The sequence below is a fragment of the Elgaria multicarinata genome, chromosome 23, assembly GCF_023053635.1.
Source record: "Elgaria multicarinata webbii isolate HBS135686 ecotype San Diego chromosome 23, rElgMul1.1.pri, whole genome shotgun sequence".
NCBI classification, from domain to species: Eukaryota; Metazoa; Chordata; class Lepidosauria; order Squamata; family Anguidae; genus Elgaria; species Elgaria multicarinata.
In genome coordinates, this window is record NC_086193.1 from 5,638,866 (window position 1) to 5,657,088 (window position 18,223).

General features: G+C 46.6%; 1 protein-coding gene across 3 annotated transcripts in view; it reads right to left on the bottom strand.

Moving 5' to 3' along the window:
• Positions 1-3,210: 3,210 nt before the first annotated feature.
• The window catches only part of MBD3 (methyl-CpG binding domain protein 3), a 28,779-nt gene continuing 13,766 nt past the window's right edge, over positions 3,211-18,223 (bottom strand). For all 3 annotated transcript variants that reach the window (XM_063147204.1, XM_063147206.1, XM_063147203.1), the window contains exons 3-7: positions 15,721-15,858; positions 12,330-12,420; positions 10,784-10,961; positions 7,070-7,267; positions 3,211-5,140 (exon numbers count right to left, since the gene is read on the bottom strand). In XM_063147204.1, the coding sequence (XP_063003274.1) occupies positions 7,075-7,267; positions 10,784-10,961; positions 12,330-12,420; positions 15,721-15,858 (600 nt within the window). In that variant the 3' untranslated portion in view covers positions 3,211-5,140; positions 7,070-7,074. The remainder of the gene's footprint in view (positions 5,141-7,069; positions 7,268-10,783; positions 10,962-12,329; positions 12,421-15,720; positions 15,859-18,223) is intronic.

The window sequence follows — 18,223 nt, forward strand, 5'->3', positions numbered from 1 at the left end:
GTAGGTGGTACCACTTGCAGCACCCGCTTCCAAAGCTCTGCCCTTAACCTATCTGTTACGGCGAGCTTGTTTAGAGAAGGGTTGGCAGAAAGGCAGGTTTCGGTGTGGCCCTTGCCTAAGCAAAGAAGGCAGAGAGAGTGACCGTCTGTAGAGGGGAGTTTGTTGCCAGTTAGTGCACTTATGAAAAAATGCCTTTGCGACCATACGCCCCAAGGGGCAATCCCCTGAAATCAGGGCTGGTGCTACCATAGAGGCCACTCAGGCGGCTGCCTAGTGCGCCAAGCTAAGAGGGGTACCGGGCACAGCGCAGCACTCACGTACGTTGGCTGTGGGCCGGGCTGGCCCGAGAATTCAGCTGGGCCTGGGCGGGCGAGATGGCGCCCCACACCTGCCCAGCCGAAGCGAAGCCAGGGACACTGGGGTGGGACGGTTCCACGTTCGGACTTCCAGAACACGCCCAGGAGTGAGAGAGAGAGAGAGAGAGAGAGAGAGAGAGAGAGAATGTATGGGTGAATGGGGTGCATGGGGTCTTTGAGTGAATGCATGTGTTCATGCGTGTGATTGTTTGGAGTGAGTGATGCTGAGTGTGTGTGTGCACGCGCGTGTGAGTTGAAGGGGGATGATTTGGAGGTGATATTCCTATTAAATAATGCATTTTAGACCCATAGACGTTCCTTTCCGATTTGTTTGCTATACTTGGCATGACGTATTTCTTGCACTTCAAAATAAATTTAGCCATTTCAAGTTTTGTGCTTCTTATTTTTTCCAGGAAACATACGTTCTTAAAAATCAAAGTTGGCATTTTGGGGTGTGTGTGTGTGTGTGTGTGAAAGAAGCTCACCTTGCCTAGGGCGCAAAATAGTCTGGCACCGGCCCTGCCTGAGATGAAGGAGACTGCTCCGTAGAGAAGACCCGAAATAAAGGTTTGAAAGTAAAGGACAATAATGTGTAACGGGAGGAAAAAATGATAGACAGGTTAAAAAAAGAGAAAACCTCAGCAAGGCGTATGAACAAATGAAGTGCAGACGACGTTCTCAATGCAGTTCACTACGCGGCAGGAACCATCAGGGACACGAGCAGTGAGATGGGGAGGAGAGGTTTCCACCTAGAATTTTCTCTACCTCAGCTTGCAGTGTTCCTGATAATGAGGTATCATGGCGGCACGGAGCTCCCATATGCGTGACACGCAGAGACCACGAAGAACATTTTTTTAAAAAAAGCTGTGTTGGATCAGACCAAGGGACCATCTAGTCCAGCAGTGGCCAAATACTGTTGACCAGGAACCCACAAGGTCACAGTGCAACAGCCCTCTTCCACCCATGTTCGCTCCAACTGATGTATATAGGCTTACTGCCTCTAACTTTTGATAATTTTCCTTCATTAAGAGCAGGTGGGTCATGCTGGATCAGACCAGAGCTGCCTTATCCAATATTGTTCTTTCACTGTGACCAACCACCTACGGGAAGCCCACATGCAGGACCTGAACACAGCAGTACTCCCCCACTCATGTTCCCCAGCTGGTACCGAGAGGCATGTTGCTTGTTCTCACGGAGGCAACATCTAGCCACATCAGGACTAGTGTCGATTGATTCCTGGACATCAGGAAAAACTTCCTGTTAGATCAGTACGACAATGGAATCAGTTGCCTGGTGAGGTTGTGGCCTCTCTCACACTAGAGGCCTTCAAGAGGCAGCTGGACAAGCATCTGTCGGGGATGCTTTCGGGTGGATTCCTGCATTGAGCAGGGGGTTGGACTCGATGGCCTCGTACGCCCCTTCCAACTCTGCTATTCTATGATCTTTTGATCCTCCATGAAGTGGTCCAACCCCATATTAAAGCTTCCAAGTTGGTAGTTTCCACACCTTACGGTAGCAAATTAACCAGGGTGGATAAAAATCACTGATTTTTTTTTTTTTAAAAAAATCAGATTTTATTTAAATTGGATTTTTTAAAAATCTAAAAGTTTTCTATTTAAGATACATTATAGTCCAAAGGTTATCCATCATGAAATAAGGATTCGTTTTTAATTATGTCGCATCAGGCTGCATATTCATGCACTGTTTAAATTTTTGGGTAAATGAATTCCATTAAGCCATTCATAATGTTATGCTCTCCCAGACCTTTCTGAAAGATTATTGAGCAAATTTTCTATCTAGAAGATATTATCAGTTCTCAAAAGCTGTGAATTTGAGTCTGCAGAGATCCCAATTCCATTGTTCCTTTGCAAATCTATGCACAGAATCAACCCCATACCTCTTAAGTTTCAAAAAATTCAATGAACAGAGTGCATTTTTTTCGGGGAGGGGACTCACATGATTAAATCAAATCTTTCGGAGTAGTGATTTAAATCAAATCCACCCTATTAACTATGTGCTGGATGAAGAAGTCCTTCCTTTTATCCTGTGCCCACAGACCTGGCACCTTCCCAGGGTCTTTGCCCCTTCGTAATTTTATTTTATTCCTTATTATTAAAGTCTTTAAAAATTAACCAGGAACCTGTTTAGGACAATCTTCATTTGAGTTCAAGAGTGGTTTTGTGCTTTGGAGCTCAGATCCCGCCTCATACCTAAGTTTTTGGGCATGTTACTAGCCTCATTGCTTTGGCTTTTCAGAAATGAGTGTTTAGTGACCGGTCCCCGTTCCAAAACCTTAGTTGTGTGCAACAATATCAAAGAATACAAATAGCAGAGTTGGAAGGGGCCTACAAGGCCGAGTCCAACCCCCTGCTCAATGCAGGAATCCCCCCTAAAGCATCCGACAAATGGTTGTCCAGCTGCCTCTTGAAGGCCTCTAGTGTGGGAGAGCCCACAACCTCCCTAGGTCACTGGTTCCATTGTCATACTGCTCTAACAGTCAGGAAGTTTTTCCTGATGTCCAGCCGGAATCTGGCTTCCTGTAACTTGAGCCCGTTATTCCGTGTCCTGCACTCTGGGAGGATCGAAAACAGATCCCGGCCCTCCTTTGTGTGACAACCTTTCAAGTATTTGAGGAGTGCCATCATGTCTCCCTTCCGTCTTCTCTTCTCCAGGCTAAACCTGCCCAGTTCTTTCAGTCTCTCTTCATAGGGCTTTGTTTCCAGACCCCTGATCCTCCTGGTTGCCCTCCTCTGAACAACCTCCAGCTTGTCTGCGTCCTTCTTGAAGTGTGGAGCCCAGAACGCCCATCTCAACATTTTTCAAACATTCAAGCGTACGAAAAACATGTTTTTTTTATTATAAAACTAATATTCCCCAACAAGACTGTACATTAAGATGCTATTACAATTGGAAGTACGTATCAGCGGTGTGGGAAGATGGTGTATTTGAAAATATACAAACGTAGGTGGAATCTTCTAAGAGTTGACCATCACACTACCAAATGACGTTGTTTCCTTTAAAAAATACAGAAACATATGTCTGATCTGACCCGCTAGGTATGAGAGGACACCCTGAAGGAAGCAAAACGGTGATTTCTCTCACCTACAGGTCTTATCTTACATATTTGCACAGTAGTAGCTATTTTTGCCACAGCAACATTAAAGCACAAAGCTTGCCGGCACGATTTTACATCTTAGAACGTTTAAAGGAGCCGTTCAGGAGTTTTTCTGGGAGTTCTCTGCCGAGAAGGAACTCCAAACAGATAACGGAGTATGGAGAAAAGAAACCAAGCGGAGTGTGTGTGTGCGTACAAGAGAGTAAAAGTATGTGTTTGTTTAAATTACGGAATACCACGGACTGCTGCTCAATCATTTGAAAATAATTCCGTGAAGATCGCTTTCTTTGTTGGAAGTCTAAAATAACAAGAGGGGCTATTGGGGGGGGCCTGGCGACAGACTCAAATGTGAAATTTATTTTTTTAAAAAGACATACAAAACCCCGCCCTTCCGCAGTAAACGAAATTCAGCATTGAGAATGGTCAAGGAACTGGGCAGGGCAGAAGGGTTCCCTCTCTTGGAAGTACACACTTTGGAATCGGAGATGTGGTGCTACCATATTTGGGTAGCGTTTTAACGGTAGATGGAATATTAAAATATATTCAGGAATTGTGTGTGTGTGTGTGTAAGCAGGTAAGAGACAAAAGACAGCATTTTCATCTTCCAATGTCCACCCCCCCACCCCCCCCCACCCCTTTGATGCCAAACCCATTAAGGCAAATTCTGCATCGTTTCGCAACTTTATCGGTCAGCTCCGTTCTCAAGTGCACATTAGCCATTTTGATACTTATTTTTTTCCTTTTTAAAAAGGATGTAATTATATGCAAGACAAAGGCAGCCCCCCGCCCCACACCCTAGCATCCAGTCAAAAGGATATGGGAGAGGTACCATCGCAGCAGGAGAACAATTTCTGTCATACAGCACCTTTCCGTTATAAAAATGTTCTCCATCACCATTCTTTCTACAACAAACTTAAACGTTTCTATATAAAAAAAACCCCACTTGCACTAGAAGAGTTCCATGTGAAGCCCAGACACTTCTGTCTCCAGTGTCCGCAGTACGGTTCACTGTTCACTCGGAAGAGGGTACTTTTAATTAAAGAGTAAATCAATAAATGGTCCAGGGGGTGAGCTTCCCAATCCGGCACCGCACAGGAAGGCACCTACCACCTCTGGGATATTTTAAGGGGGGGAAATCAAGGCAAACAAACCTTCAAAGACCCAAAAGTCAGAGGAGAAAACGAAGTTCCCACGGCAAGATTTCACAAGTGGAATGGATTTTCTACAACTCAAAATACGGTCGGAGTCTTGAACTCTTCAGACCTCTTTGGGTTAAACCAAAGGAAATAATAGCCCTGAAACACGTGGGGCTAATTTTAAAGAGGGAATAGGAAGCTTCCTCAAATCACATCACTGGCCAGGAAAGAAGATGGAGGGTTAGGCGTATCGTTTTTCCAGTATCAATCCTCCTTTCCCGACCTACCCTGTGATACTTTTGAAAAAGAAAGGAAAAGAAAAAAGGATGCGGGAAGAGAAAAAGTATGGGTTTAGTAAAGTCCTTCTTCAAACTACTCAGGATCTACTGAGCGACTGGTTTTTCTGGCATTCTGCGAGAAGAGGCCAAACACGTTCACACACAGAGCCACGTAGTTTGGTGGGTGATGCCGTCTGAAGACACGCTTGCCTCGGTGTGGCCGGGGTCTAGGTTAGAATTCGCAAGAGGGCTGCCCTGAAGAAAAAGAGAGACACAGTCAATAATCCACAGAGGACTAGCACCTTGAAACGTTCACTACCGAGTGTGGCAGAAAGCCACCTGCCTGAAATTGACCTAACAGGGCCGCTGATGTTAATCCAGAACACCAAGGGAAGTTACTCACCCAGCTAGAAAACACTCAAATTTGGTGTCGCTCTCCGTGATGGATTCGGGACAGACAACAGAACCCATGATGTAACTCAGCCTTCCCCAACCCAATGTCCTCCAAATGTGCTGGACTACAACTCTCATCATCCCCAGCCAGGTCACAGGAAGCTGGCATGTGTGGGGGTGTGTGTTTCCAGGATCTACTTATTCATTCACACTAATTTGAAAACACTCAAATTTGGTGCCACTCTCAGCAACGGCTTCAGAATTGAGAGCAACACACGACGTAACTCATGTGGACTTGGCAGGGACCACAAGGATCATTTGCAGGAAAACCCATCAAACCATCCATGAGAGGTGGCTGACCAGGCTTTGCTTAAAAACCTCCAGAGATGGAGAACCCACAACCTCCGTAGGTAGACTGTTCCACTGTTGTACAGAACTTACAGTCAGGACGTTTCCCCCTATATTTAAGTGAAATGAAGGTAGCTGTAACTTGCACCCATTATTTCGGGTCCTAATTTCTGTGGCAATGGAAAATAGTTCTCAATCATCTTCCCTGCAGCATCCTTTTATGAACCTGAACACTGCTAACATGTTTTCCCTGTCTTCTTTTCTCCAGATTGACCATCCCACGTTCCTTCAGCCTGTCCTCAAGTTCTTGTATCACCTTTGTTGCCCTCCTCCGAACCTGTTCTAACCCGTCAATATCCAAAGTGGTGCCCAGAATTGTACACAATACTCCAGTGTGGTCTCACTAGTTCCGAGTAGAGAGGAATAAGGATTTCATGCGACTTTGTTACGATACTTCTTCTAATGCAGCCCACAACCAAATCCTTCTCTGACGTAGTGCTTCCAAGCCATGAATCCCCCATCTTGTATGTGGACCCTACATTTTTTTTCCCCAAGTGTAACTCTTGACATTTCTTCCGGTTTTCCCAGGCCACATGCTAAACTGAAAGTGTACCTAACACTCACCAATCCCCGCTTAAAAACAAAACAAAAACAGGAAACATGTAATGGAAAGATCTTTGCTTGAGGCCTCGGAGAACCAGAGGAGAATGAACTGGGCTGGATGGTGAGTATAATCATAGAACAGTAGAGTTGGAAGGGGCCTATAAGGCCATCGAGTCCAACCCCCTGCTCAATGCAGGAATCCACCTTAAAGCATCTCTGACAGATCAGAGGGTTGTCCAGCTGCCTCTTGAAGGCCTCTAGTGTGGGAGAGCCCACAACCACCCTAGGTCATGGGTTCCATTGTCGTACTGCTCTAACGGTCAGGAAGTTTTTCCTGATGTTTTGTCGTACTGCTCTAACAGTCAGGAAGTTTTTCCTGATGTTTTGTCATACTGCTCTAACGGTCAGGAAGTTTTTCCTGATGTTTTGTCGTACTGCTCTAACAGTCAGGAAGTTTTTCCTGATGTTTTGTCGTACTGCTCTAACGGTCAGGAAGTTTTTCCTGATGTTTTGTCGTACTGCTCTAACAGTCAGGAAGTTTTTCCTGATGTCCAGACGGAATCTGGCTTCCTGTAACATGAGCCCGTTATTCCGTGTCTTGCGCTCTGGGACGATAACTCAAAACCTGGTATAAGGCAGCTTCTGAAGAACCCCCTGGGTTCTCCAGAACAGTTTTGAAAATCACTTAACCTAGGCCACTGCAGACGTGTGGATGATGGCAGGGAGAGAGAGAGAGAGAGAGAGAGATTGAGAGAGAGAGAGAGAGAGAGAGAGAGAGAGAGAGAGAGAGAGAGAGAGAGAGAGAGAGAAAACATTAGTATAGAGCTGCTGCCGTATTACCTGGACTATACACTCTCCATCTCCTGGACCCGATCCACCTCCTCTTCCTCCTCCTCCTCCTCGCCATCTTCGTTGCCCTCACCCTTCGTCGTAGGGGTCTCGCCATCCCTCGCTATCTCCTCCACGTGAGCAAGCATGTCCGCCATCAGTGCTTCTTCGAGCCTCTTCCGCACTTGCTGAACCAGGTCCTCCTGTTTCCTGGCGAGGGAAGATGAAAATGAAACCACCACAAAACCCCGCCCCGTGGACTGCAACCTTTCCTTCATGGTTTTCATTGCATGCAGGTGAGGGGAGTTAAGGAGATCTTCCACCATCAGGGAACAGGGCAAAGTCAGAGAACAAAACTATCACATGCCACACAGAAGAAACAGATGGAAGAGCTGGTTCTTGCTGGGTCAAACACATAAACCCGACACACTTCTGCTTCCCAGGGGCCAACCAGACGTCGCTGGGAAGCCCACAAGCCTCCCTCTGCTGCCTTCCCCAAGATATGATATTTCAAGGTAGACTGCCTCTGAAACAGGAAGTTTCCGTTTTAGCATTATAACCAATAGCAATCAATAGACCTCTTCCCTCCAGGAATGTATCTCACCATCTTTTAAAGCCTTCTAAGTTAGCGGTCATCACCACGTCTTAGAATCATAGAATAGCAGAGTTGGAAGGGGCCCACAAGGCCATCGAGTCCAACCCCCTGCTCAATGCAGGAATCCACCCTAAAGCATCCCTGACAGATGCTTGTCCAGCTGCCTCTTGAAGGCCTCTAGTGTGGGAGAGCCCACAACCTCCCTAGGTCACTGATTCCACCGTCACAGAATAATAGAATCATAGAATAGCAGAGTTGGAAGGGGCCCACAAGGCCATCAAGTCCAACCCCCTGCTCAATGCAGGAATCCACCCTAAAGCATCCCTGATAGATGCTTGTCCAGCTGCCTCTTGAAGGCCTCTAGTGTGGGAGAGCCCACAACCTCCCTAGGTCACAAATTCCACCGTCATAGAATCATAGAATAGCAGAGTTGGAAGGGGCCTACAAGGCCATCGAGTCCAACGCCTTGCTCAATGCAAGAATCCACCCTAAAGCATCCCTGACAGATTGTTGTTCAGCTGCCTCTTGAAGGCCTCTAGTGTGGGAGAGCCCACCACCTCCCTAGGTCACTGATTCCATTGTCGTACTGCTCTAACAGTCAGGAAGTTTTTCCTGACGTCCAGCTGGAATCCGGTTTCCTGTAACTTGAGCCCGTTATTCCGTGTCCTGCACTCTGGGAGGATTGAGAAGAGATCCTGGCCCTCCTCTGTGGGACAACCTTTGAAGTATTTGAAGAGTGCTCTCATGTCTCCCCTCAATCTTCTCTTCTCCAGGCTAAACCTGCCCAGTTCTTTCAGTCTCTCCTCATAGGGCTTTGTTTCCAGACCCCTGATCATCCTGGTTGCCCTCCTCTGAACACGCTCCTGCTTGTCTGCGTCCTTCTTGAATTGTGGAGCCCAGAACTGTCTTGTGGCAGCGAGTTCCGCAAGTTAATTCTGCACTTTGTCTTGAATCTACTGTCTAGCGATATCATTTGGTGCGTGATATTCAAGTGTTATGAGAGGAGGAGGGGGGAAATCGCTCTTCACACCAGGCATCATTTCACAAAACTTTTATCATAACTCGTCCTCATTGTTGTGTGCTGTAGCTGCTCCAGCTTTCTCTGGGAGACGAATGAGACAAAGTGCTGGGCAATTTACAAAGCTTTATGGCAAGCAATAAACACTTCTGTAACACAAACTAGGCGCCTTCTGTGAAACTCCCCCTTAGGCAAAAACTATGCAAACTAAGCAAGACAATTGTCCGTTCAAAGAAAAGGCTTTTCAAAAGTTCATAACTTCAAGGTGGTTGATGCGTGGACGGTTTCTCATGCAACCGCCTGTCTCTTTGCCGCTAACCTCGCTGAACGTTTTAGTTTCCGGCAATTCCTAGCATCAAGTAAGGTCTTTGAATGCTCACCCCCGGAAGTTGACTCCCTGTCTCCTGAAAGCATAGAATTTGGCCTTGAAGAGATAGGCTCTGGAGGGGGCAGATTCTCAGCTGAAGCCTCTCCCGTGTGAACCTCCTCCCCCACTGGCTCTAACTGTCTGGTGTCTGGCTTGGCGTCTTCTGAGTCTGAATCAGTTTCTGATTGATTACCTGCCTCACCTACTCCCAATACAGGAGCAGTGGGGCTATACATGACATTCATTGCCTTTCTGCTAAACTAAGATGCCCCAAAGACTTTAGTCTTTTCCTTGTTGGGGAGGTGCTCCGATGCTATGGTGATTTCAGTTGCCTTTGCTACAACATGATACATACAAGCAACACCATATCGAATCTGCAAAGAGAAACCCAATGTTATGATACAGGGAAAGGCAAGGGATGTGGTCAGTTTCTGGACACCACACCTTAAAGGAAGACATTAACAAACTGGGAAGTTTGTTTTGCAGGTGAAAACTTTTTTTTTTTTTAAAAAAAAAGGTACTTACAAGACAGAAGAAGAGGTATTCTGCCAATTTGCAGAACTCGGGTTGGGTCTCCATTCCTCAAACTGGCAGAATACTTCCTCTCCTCTGTAGCCTTGTAAGTAACTTTAAAAATAGAAAAGGTGGAGCCTGATTTTGGGGGATTCTCTCCACACCACAGCTTCCCTCATTCAGCGGTCTCCTGACTCTGAAATCATTTTCAAGAAGCTGGACGAACAAGCGCAGGCGATCCCACTTAAATTTATTATTTATTCATTTATTTATTGCATTTCTATACCACCCAATAGCCGAAGCTCTCTGGGCGGTTCACAAAAATCAAAACCATAAAGCAAAACCATAAAGCAAACAGTCTAAAAACATGATATAAAATACAATGTAAAAGCACAAGCCGGATAAAATCAGCAGCCGTGCAGAATCACAAATTTAAAATAGCCAAGTTAAAATTGAATTTGTAGACTGTTAAAATGCTGAGAGAATAATAAAAAGTTCTTCAGCTGGCATCGAAAAGTACATAGTGTAGGTGCCAGGCGAACCTCCTTAGGGAGCTCATTCCACAGCCGGGGTGCCACAGCAGAGAAGGCCCTGCTCCTGGTAGCCACCTGCCTCCCTTCCTTTGGCAGGGGCTCACAGAGAAGGACCCCTGAGGATGACCTCTTCAAATCACTCTTCAAATACTGTTGTCACACAGAGGAGGGCCAGGATCTCTTCTCGATCCTCCCAGAGTGCAGGACACGGAATAACGGGCTCAAGTTAAAGGAAGCCAGATTCCGGCTGGGCATCAGGAAAAACTTCCTGAGTGTTAGAGCAGTACGATAATGGAACCAGTGACCTAGGGAGGTTGTGGGCTCTCCCACACTAGAGGCAGATGGACAACCATCTGTCAGGGATGCTTTAGGATGGATTCCTGCATTGAGCAGGGGGTTGGACTCGATGGCCTTGTAGGCCCCTTCCAACTCTGCTATTCTATGATTCTATGACCTTAGGGTCAAGGCAGGTACACATGGGAGGAGGCGTTCCTTCAGATAGCCTGGCCCCAAGCCATTTAGGGCTTTAAATGTTAATACCAGCACTTTGAATCGGGCCTGGACTGGCAGCCAGTGAAGCTGGAAGAGGACTGGCGTGGCGTGGTCTCGTGGGCCAGTCCCTGTTAGCAAATCTGGAACCAAACCTTCCATCTTTTAAAGCAGAGGGAAATTCACCTCCCGCTTGGGAGCCGTTAACTACCTGATATCTTCATCGGTCACCATGAAAGCTTTGCAGAGGGGCTGGGAGGTGTTTAGCCAGACTCCTGGGTTCTTCTCCACAGCAGCGGAAAGCTGTCCGGTGATGGGCATAGTACTGGTGTGCAGGGCACTAGCAATGGCCGAAAGAAGCGTTTCGTCAGTGCAGCCGGGCCCTACCCCTAAGGAAATCAGAGCAACAAAACAAATCAATTCCATTTCCTGTCCTACTGCTGATATTCAACTTTCTGACATAGTAAACTAGCTCCCCCCGCGGTGTCCTCCAGATGTGCTGGACTGCAACTTCCAGAATCTTGGCTGCGGGGTTCTGGAAGCTGTAGTCCCACACATCTGGAGGGCACCAGGTTGGGGAGGGCTGTATTAAGCAGTCCAAAGGCCTGAGCAGCCCTGTCAAGTCTCAGGTGCGGCCGGTGGTGACATGCTGCCAGTGTGGCGTAGCGGGGCTAGCATGATCGGGGAGGTCCGAGTTCAAATTCCTCCTCAAAGCGGCTCACTGGGTGAAAATGGACCAGCAGCTACATCTCTCTCAGCCTGACCTAACACGGAGGGTTGTTTGGTGTATAAAGGTAGGGAGGAGACAGGCAGAAGAGAACAAGCACATCGCCCTGAGCTACCTGAAGGGTGATGTACAAAAAATAATAAACGTCACAGCTTTCAACGTCTATTAGGAGGGTATACACAGCCAAACACCAGCGTAGTTATTGCAGAGATATCCAACTAAGAGCAGACTCAGGGTAAGAGGAGAACTAGGATCTAGAGGAACCTGGGCTGTTTCTTGACCAGGATCAAGGCTAAAGCTTTTAAAACGTGATTTTGCTCTGACTTTTATACTGCCTGTTTGGTACATTCTCTTCCCCTCCTTATTGTTTTATTATGATTTTATTAGAATGTAAGCCTATGCGGCAGGGTCTTGCTATTTATTGTTTTACTCTGTACAGCACCATGTACATTGATGGTGCTATATAAATAATAATATTGACAGCCCATGGAAAGCCTCTCCATAAAAGTCAAAAGCTCTGCAACGCCGTTGAAGGACTGTGAATGACCAGCATTTAAATCAAACGAACACACAAGAGAAATCCAAAACCTCAACTTCTACATAGCTTATAGACATTGCAATTTGGAAACTACGTTCTTCTCCTGGGGCTGAGGCAGAACTTTCTCGGTGACGGTGTCTCAGTTTAGGAGAATCTACACCTGGCACTGAGCCCAATGTCATTTGGCCATCAAGCATGTATCTTTTTATTCACCCAGACCTGTTAAATATTCTGTTTTAATATTACAACGTTGTGTGACACCAGCTGTCCTCAAATGCCACTCTGCTGTTTGACCACGGTTAAGCGTTCGGATTGTTTTTAAAATTCTTTTTAAAATTCTTGCAAGATGACAGGAGAGAACTTTTGAAGGCCGAGGACCAGAAGATGAAATGGCCGCGAAGAAAACAAAGAGTAGCCTGACTTGATTAACGTGGTCATCACTAAGCTACCGGCCGCAACGGATCAGCTCCCACGCAGTTTTAACTCCAGTACCTTGCAAACCTTTCGGAAGGTCCATCGTTTTCACCAGCTCCTCTGCAATATCAAAGGCGTTTAGACCGCTTAGCTTCTTCTCCCAGAAGAGCTGAGGACAGAGATCGAGGCCGTTAATTTATGTGCAATATATATATATATATATATATATACACACACACACACACACACACACACACACAGAAAAGGGAGGAAGGAGAGACAGGCCGTGTGTGTCTTCCTCAGCATTGTGAGAGCCATTAAATACCTTTAGGAAGCTGCCTAATAGAGCCAGCGTGGTGTAGTGGCTAAAGTGTTGGACTGGGAGTCGGGAGATTCGAGTTCTAGTCCCCACTCGGCCATGAAAACCCACTGGGTGACTTTAGGCCAGTCACAGACTCTCAGCCCGACCCACCTCACAGGGTTGTTGTTGTGAGGATAACATGGAGAGGAGGAAAATAAATAAGATGAATTCAGCAATATGTTGGAGAGGTCGTCAAGAGAAAGGAATGTATTTACGTATGTGGTGGGAATGTGAATATGTACAAAAATTATGGGAAATGGGTGTTTAAAGAGATAAAAGAAATTTTAGGAATGGAGATTGAAGAGACACCTACTGTGGCATTATTATCAGTTTATGGAGAACTGAACTGTAATCAAGAGACAAAAGAATTGATAACGAATTTGTTGACAGCAGCAAGGCTAATGATATCTAGGAACTGGAAGGTTCAAGGGGATTATCATATAGAAGATTGGTATGAAGAAATATGGGATATTGCTATTAATGATAAATTAACATGTAACATGAAAGTTAGAATGATAAAAACGAATCATTTTGAAGGAATATGGAAACAGTTTTTAGAATTTGTACTACTAAAGGGGAGAGGAAAAAACCTCCAGAGGAAGTAATGAGATTTTGGAAATATGAATAAGATCCCGGGGTTGGAGGGAGCACACTTTGTTAATTATGATTATGTTAAAGGGAATTAAGTTAGAACATATGTTTATTAAATGGATTACTTTATTTTATTGTGTATTATGCGGCATTGTTTTATATTGTATTGTTGTATTGTTTGGATGTTTTAAAAATAAAAATTATTATTAAAAAAAGAAATGGACAGGAGGAGGATTACTATGCCACCTTGGGTTCCTTAAGGAGGAAAAAAGGTGGGATATAAATGAAATAAATAAATAAGGAAAAGGAAAGGAACCTCTCGTGCAAGCACTGAGTCATTACTGACTCTTGGAGAGACACCAGCTTTCGCTGACATTTTATTGGCAGGCCTTATAGCGGGGTGGTTTGCCGTTGCCTTCCCCGGCCGTGATTCCCTTTCCCCCAGCTAGCTGGGTACTCATTTTACCGACCTCGGGAGGATGGAAGGCTGAGTCGACCCGAGCTGGCTGCCTGAAACCAGCTTCCGCTGGGATCGAACTCAGGCAATTTGTCCATCAGGCCCGGTGCGATCTTCTACTTCAGCCTTTCCCAATATGGGTTCCTCAAGATGCTGTTGACCACAACCTCCATCAGCCCCAGTCAGCATGGCCAGTGTCTAAGAATGACTGGAGCTGGAACCCAGTGGCTTTCCAGAGCCTCAGGAAGAAGGCAGACCTTTTCCCGTCTTGCCTCCACAGATGCTTTTAACCTTGAGGCGTCCAGGATGGAATTTGGGCCTTCTGCATGCGAAGCACCTCCCCAAATCTGGAAGACCAGCATGAGGCCAGCAAAGTCTCCAAATCAGCATGAGATTGACAGAGGAGGGCCAGGATTTCCTCTCGATCCTCCCAGAGTGCAGGACACGGAATAATGGGCTCTAGTGACAGGAAGCCAGATTCTGGCTGGACAGCAGGAAAAACTTCCTGACTGTTAGAGCAGTGCGATAAAACAGGAAAAACACTCCGACTGTTAGAGCACTGCGACAATGGAACCAATCACCTAGGGAGGTGGTGGTCTCTCCCACACTAGAGGCAGCTGGACAGTCATCTGTCAGGGATGCTTTAAGGTGGATTTGTGCACTGAGCAGGAATTTGGACTCAATGGCCTTGCAGGCCCCTTCCAACTCTACTATTCTGTGATTCTATGAAATAGTTCTATGGGAACTGTTGACCCAGCAAAGGTCTGGGGAAGACCGAGAGCTTCTAAGCTGCCTGCCTGATTCAATAGTTGCTGCTGTCACTAGCCATAGGTGAGCCTTCCTCCTCAGGAGTAGAAATTTGCTCCTGAGTAGACCCTTCCTCCTGAGCATGCCGTGAGCGAGTCTTCTGGCAGCCAGGTGGGGCACTCCGGCAGTGGCTCTGAACGCCTCCCATGGCCTGTCACCGCTGGTGCTCTGGTGAACTATGGACGGAGGGAGGCGTATCTGGGCTAGGGACAGGGTTGAAGGGTTTTTGGGGGACCTCAGGCCAAGGCATCCCTGCCACAAGACTCTTCAGGTTGCTTCACGTCTACTATAGGACAGGTAGACTGAGGGATCGATTTCCTCCTCCTCCTCTTCGGCGTTGGGCTGGCTGGAAGCTTAACATCAGCTCCATGTATTGGATGGAGCATAGAATCATAGAATCGAAGAGTTGGAAGGGGCCTACAAGGCTATCGAGTCCAACCCCCTGCTCAAGGCAGGAATCCACCTTAAAGCATCCCTGACAGATGGTTATCCAGCTGCCTCTTGAAGGCCTCTAGGGTGGGAGAGCCCACAACCTCACCGGGCAACTGATTCCGTTGTTGTACTGCTCTAACAGTCTTGACGTTTTTCCTGATGTCCAGCTGGAATCTGGCTTCCTGTCACTTGAGCCCATTAATGCGTGTCCTGCACTCTGGGAGGATGGACTGGAATGGAGAAGAGATCCTGGCCCTCCTCTGTGTGACAAGGGCCATCATGGCTCCCCTCAATCTTCTCTTCTCCAGGCTAAACATGCCCCGTTCTTTCAGTCTCTCTTCATAGGCCTTTGTTTCCAGACCCCTGATCATCCTGGTTGCCCTCCTCTGAACACGCTCCAGCTTGTCTGCGTCCTTCTTGAATTGTGGAGCCCAGAACTGGACGCAATACTCTAGATGAGGCCTAACCAGGGCCGAAGAGAGGAACCAGTACCTCACGCGATTTGGAAGCTATACTTCTATTAATGCAGCCCAAAATAGCATTGGCCTTTCTTGCAGCCCTATCGCACTGTTGGCCCATATTCAGCTTGCGATCTACAACAATTCCAAGATCCTTCTCGTTTGTAGTATTGCTGAGCCAAGTATCCCCCATATTCAGCTTGTGATCTACAACAATTCTGAGCACATCGATCTTGGACTGGAGGAGGCCGAGTTTCAAATCCTGCTCAGCTTTGATCAAGTCACTGTCCTCCCCCACCCCCCGCAAGAGCGCAATAACCCCCCAATAACCCCTCCGCCCATCCCCTTAACCACAGCCCTTACCTGGCGGGGTTGGTCAACCGCCTTTTGTGGGTCCGTCTTCACTTTATTGTTGGGGTGGTTAGTGATCTTCGTGACCGGCTGTTTGAAGATCGAAGCCGTCTGCCTGACGGGAAGTGCTGTGTTTAGGTCGGGTTTATCCTAAAACGTCAAGGGGCGGGAAGAGGAAAAGAGAGAAAATTGAAACAAGCAGAAATCAAAGTTTTATTTCGGAACGTAAAACGAAGATCAGTCAAGTTTTTCACTCTCTTTGTTGCACAATTGAGTCTAATGCGCTAAGATGACATGAAATGCATCTTGGCACTGAATGCAAATTGCATGGGGGGTGGGGGGGAATTAATGAGTTCAAGGCAGGCCTAGAGGAATTTAACCCTTTCCTACCCAGGGCAGTCAAATACCAGTCTCTCCTGGTATTTCTCTCCTAACTGTCATCTTCACCCTGTGGGGAAGAAGAAGTGAGGGAGACTGGAGCAGGCAGAGACCATCGGAGCCTGCTTCAGTTGGACCCCCCCACCCCCAGGGCTAATCTCTTCACCCTGTGGGGAAGAAGAAGGAGTTGTTGATCTGCCCCTCCATTGGGAGATGAGAGGACGGAGCAGGGCCTTCCCACCAGCCTGAACAGTCTCCTTAATTTCTTTTTCTTCCTCTTCCCTCCCCGTCCCCTTTTCCTTGTGTGTCGTGTCTTTTTTAGAATGTAAGCCTGAGGGCAGGGACTGTCTCCTTTGCTGATCAATGGTAAGCCGCTCCGAGAGCCTTTTTGGCTGAGGCGCGGGAAAAAAATACTCTAATAATAATACATATTTGCACATTCCAACTTGAGACGAAGGATTTCCCTCAAGACCGCAGGAGAGTTAAAACACCCACCCACCACACACCTGCTCTGATCCAATATCAGACCTACCCCGATTCAATTTTCAGAAATTAAAAACCTGGTTTTTTAAAAATGGCTGAGGTCAAAAAGAGTAGGTTTAGCATAGGGGGGGGTGTGTGTGGAGGGGTGAACCTCTTTCAGCCTGAGGGCTGAATGCAATTTCGGGAGGAGTTCCTGGGGTGAGGCGGGGACAAAGGGTCAGGGCCAAAATTAGGGGGGGGGGGGAAGCCATGCATAAGCTGGCAAAGTACCAAACTACTGATGGTCAGGGAAAGGCTGTATGACCCACCTGCACAGCCCTAGGGGACCGGACTGCGACCCCAGATGGGCTGGATTAGGCACATAGGCCTGAGGTTCTACACCCCTTGAAACTCTATCAAGTATCATTCACTGTTAGGATAGTTTCAATTTGTTGAGATGTATTTAAATGCATAACCCTCCTCAAGTATAATTTACAAAACAGGGCAGCCCGTTTACTAACAGGGACTGGCCGGCGAAACCCCATCACGCCAGTCCTTTTACAACTTCATTGGCTGCCAGTCCAGGTCCGGGTCCGATTCAAAGTGCTGGTATTGACATTTAAAGCCCTAAATGGCTTGGGGCCAGGTTATTTGAAGGAACGCCTCCTCCCGTATGTACCTGCCCAGACCTTAAGATCATCCTCAGGGGTCCTTCTCCATGAGCCCCTGCCAAAGGAAGTGAGGCAGGTGGCTACCAGGAGCAGGGCCTTCTCTGCTGTGGCACCCCGGCTGTGGAACGAGCTCCTTAGGAGGTTCACCTGGCATCGACACTATATTCTTTCAGACGCCAGGTGAAGACCTTTTTATTCTCTCAGTATTTTAACACCTAATTTAACTTAAATTGAAACGTCGCTGTTTTAATTCCGTATTTTTAATCTATAGCAACTTCTGCTGCGTGGTTTTATCCTGGTTGTGCTTTTTATCTTGCGTTTCGTATTTGTGTTTTTAGACGGTTGGTTGTTTGATTATGCTTTTCGTGGTTTCAATTTTTATGAACCGCCCCAGAGAGCTTCGTCTATTGGGCGGTATAAAAATGTAACAAATAAATAAATAAATAAATAAGCATAAATGCCAAAAAATAAAAATAAAATAAAAAAAATCATTCCTTGTTATTTATTATGGTCGCAGACCAGCAAAATCAACACCAAAACATGCAAAGGACAGATAAAAAGTGACATAAAAACAAAATACAGCTTGGTGAGTTCCTTCTCTCAGGAGGATTGCAAGGTTATTTTTTTTAATTTCCACTGAGGTCATGAGAAACTTAAGAGACCCTTTCCGTAATATGGGAGGACACATCCCTTAAACAGATTAATACCAACGTTGTGGGGTTACATCCGGAAAAGGCTCTTAATAAAGGAAAGATGAACTTTCTTCTGCATTCCTCATACATGTTACAATGCAAAACGACATGTTTGACAGATTCTATTGCTCCAGAACCACAGGGACAGATCTGTTCATTAACCGGGATTTTGCTAAATCGTCCTTCTAGTAATGCCGATGGCAACACATTAAAGCGAGCAAAGGTAAATGCTCTCCTGTACTTGGGAATGGTTAAAGCATACAGATATGAAGCTGCAGTGAGTCCGTAGTTATTAACTATGACGGCAGAGGC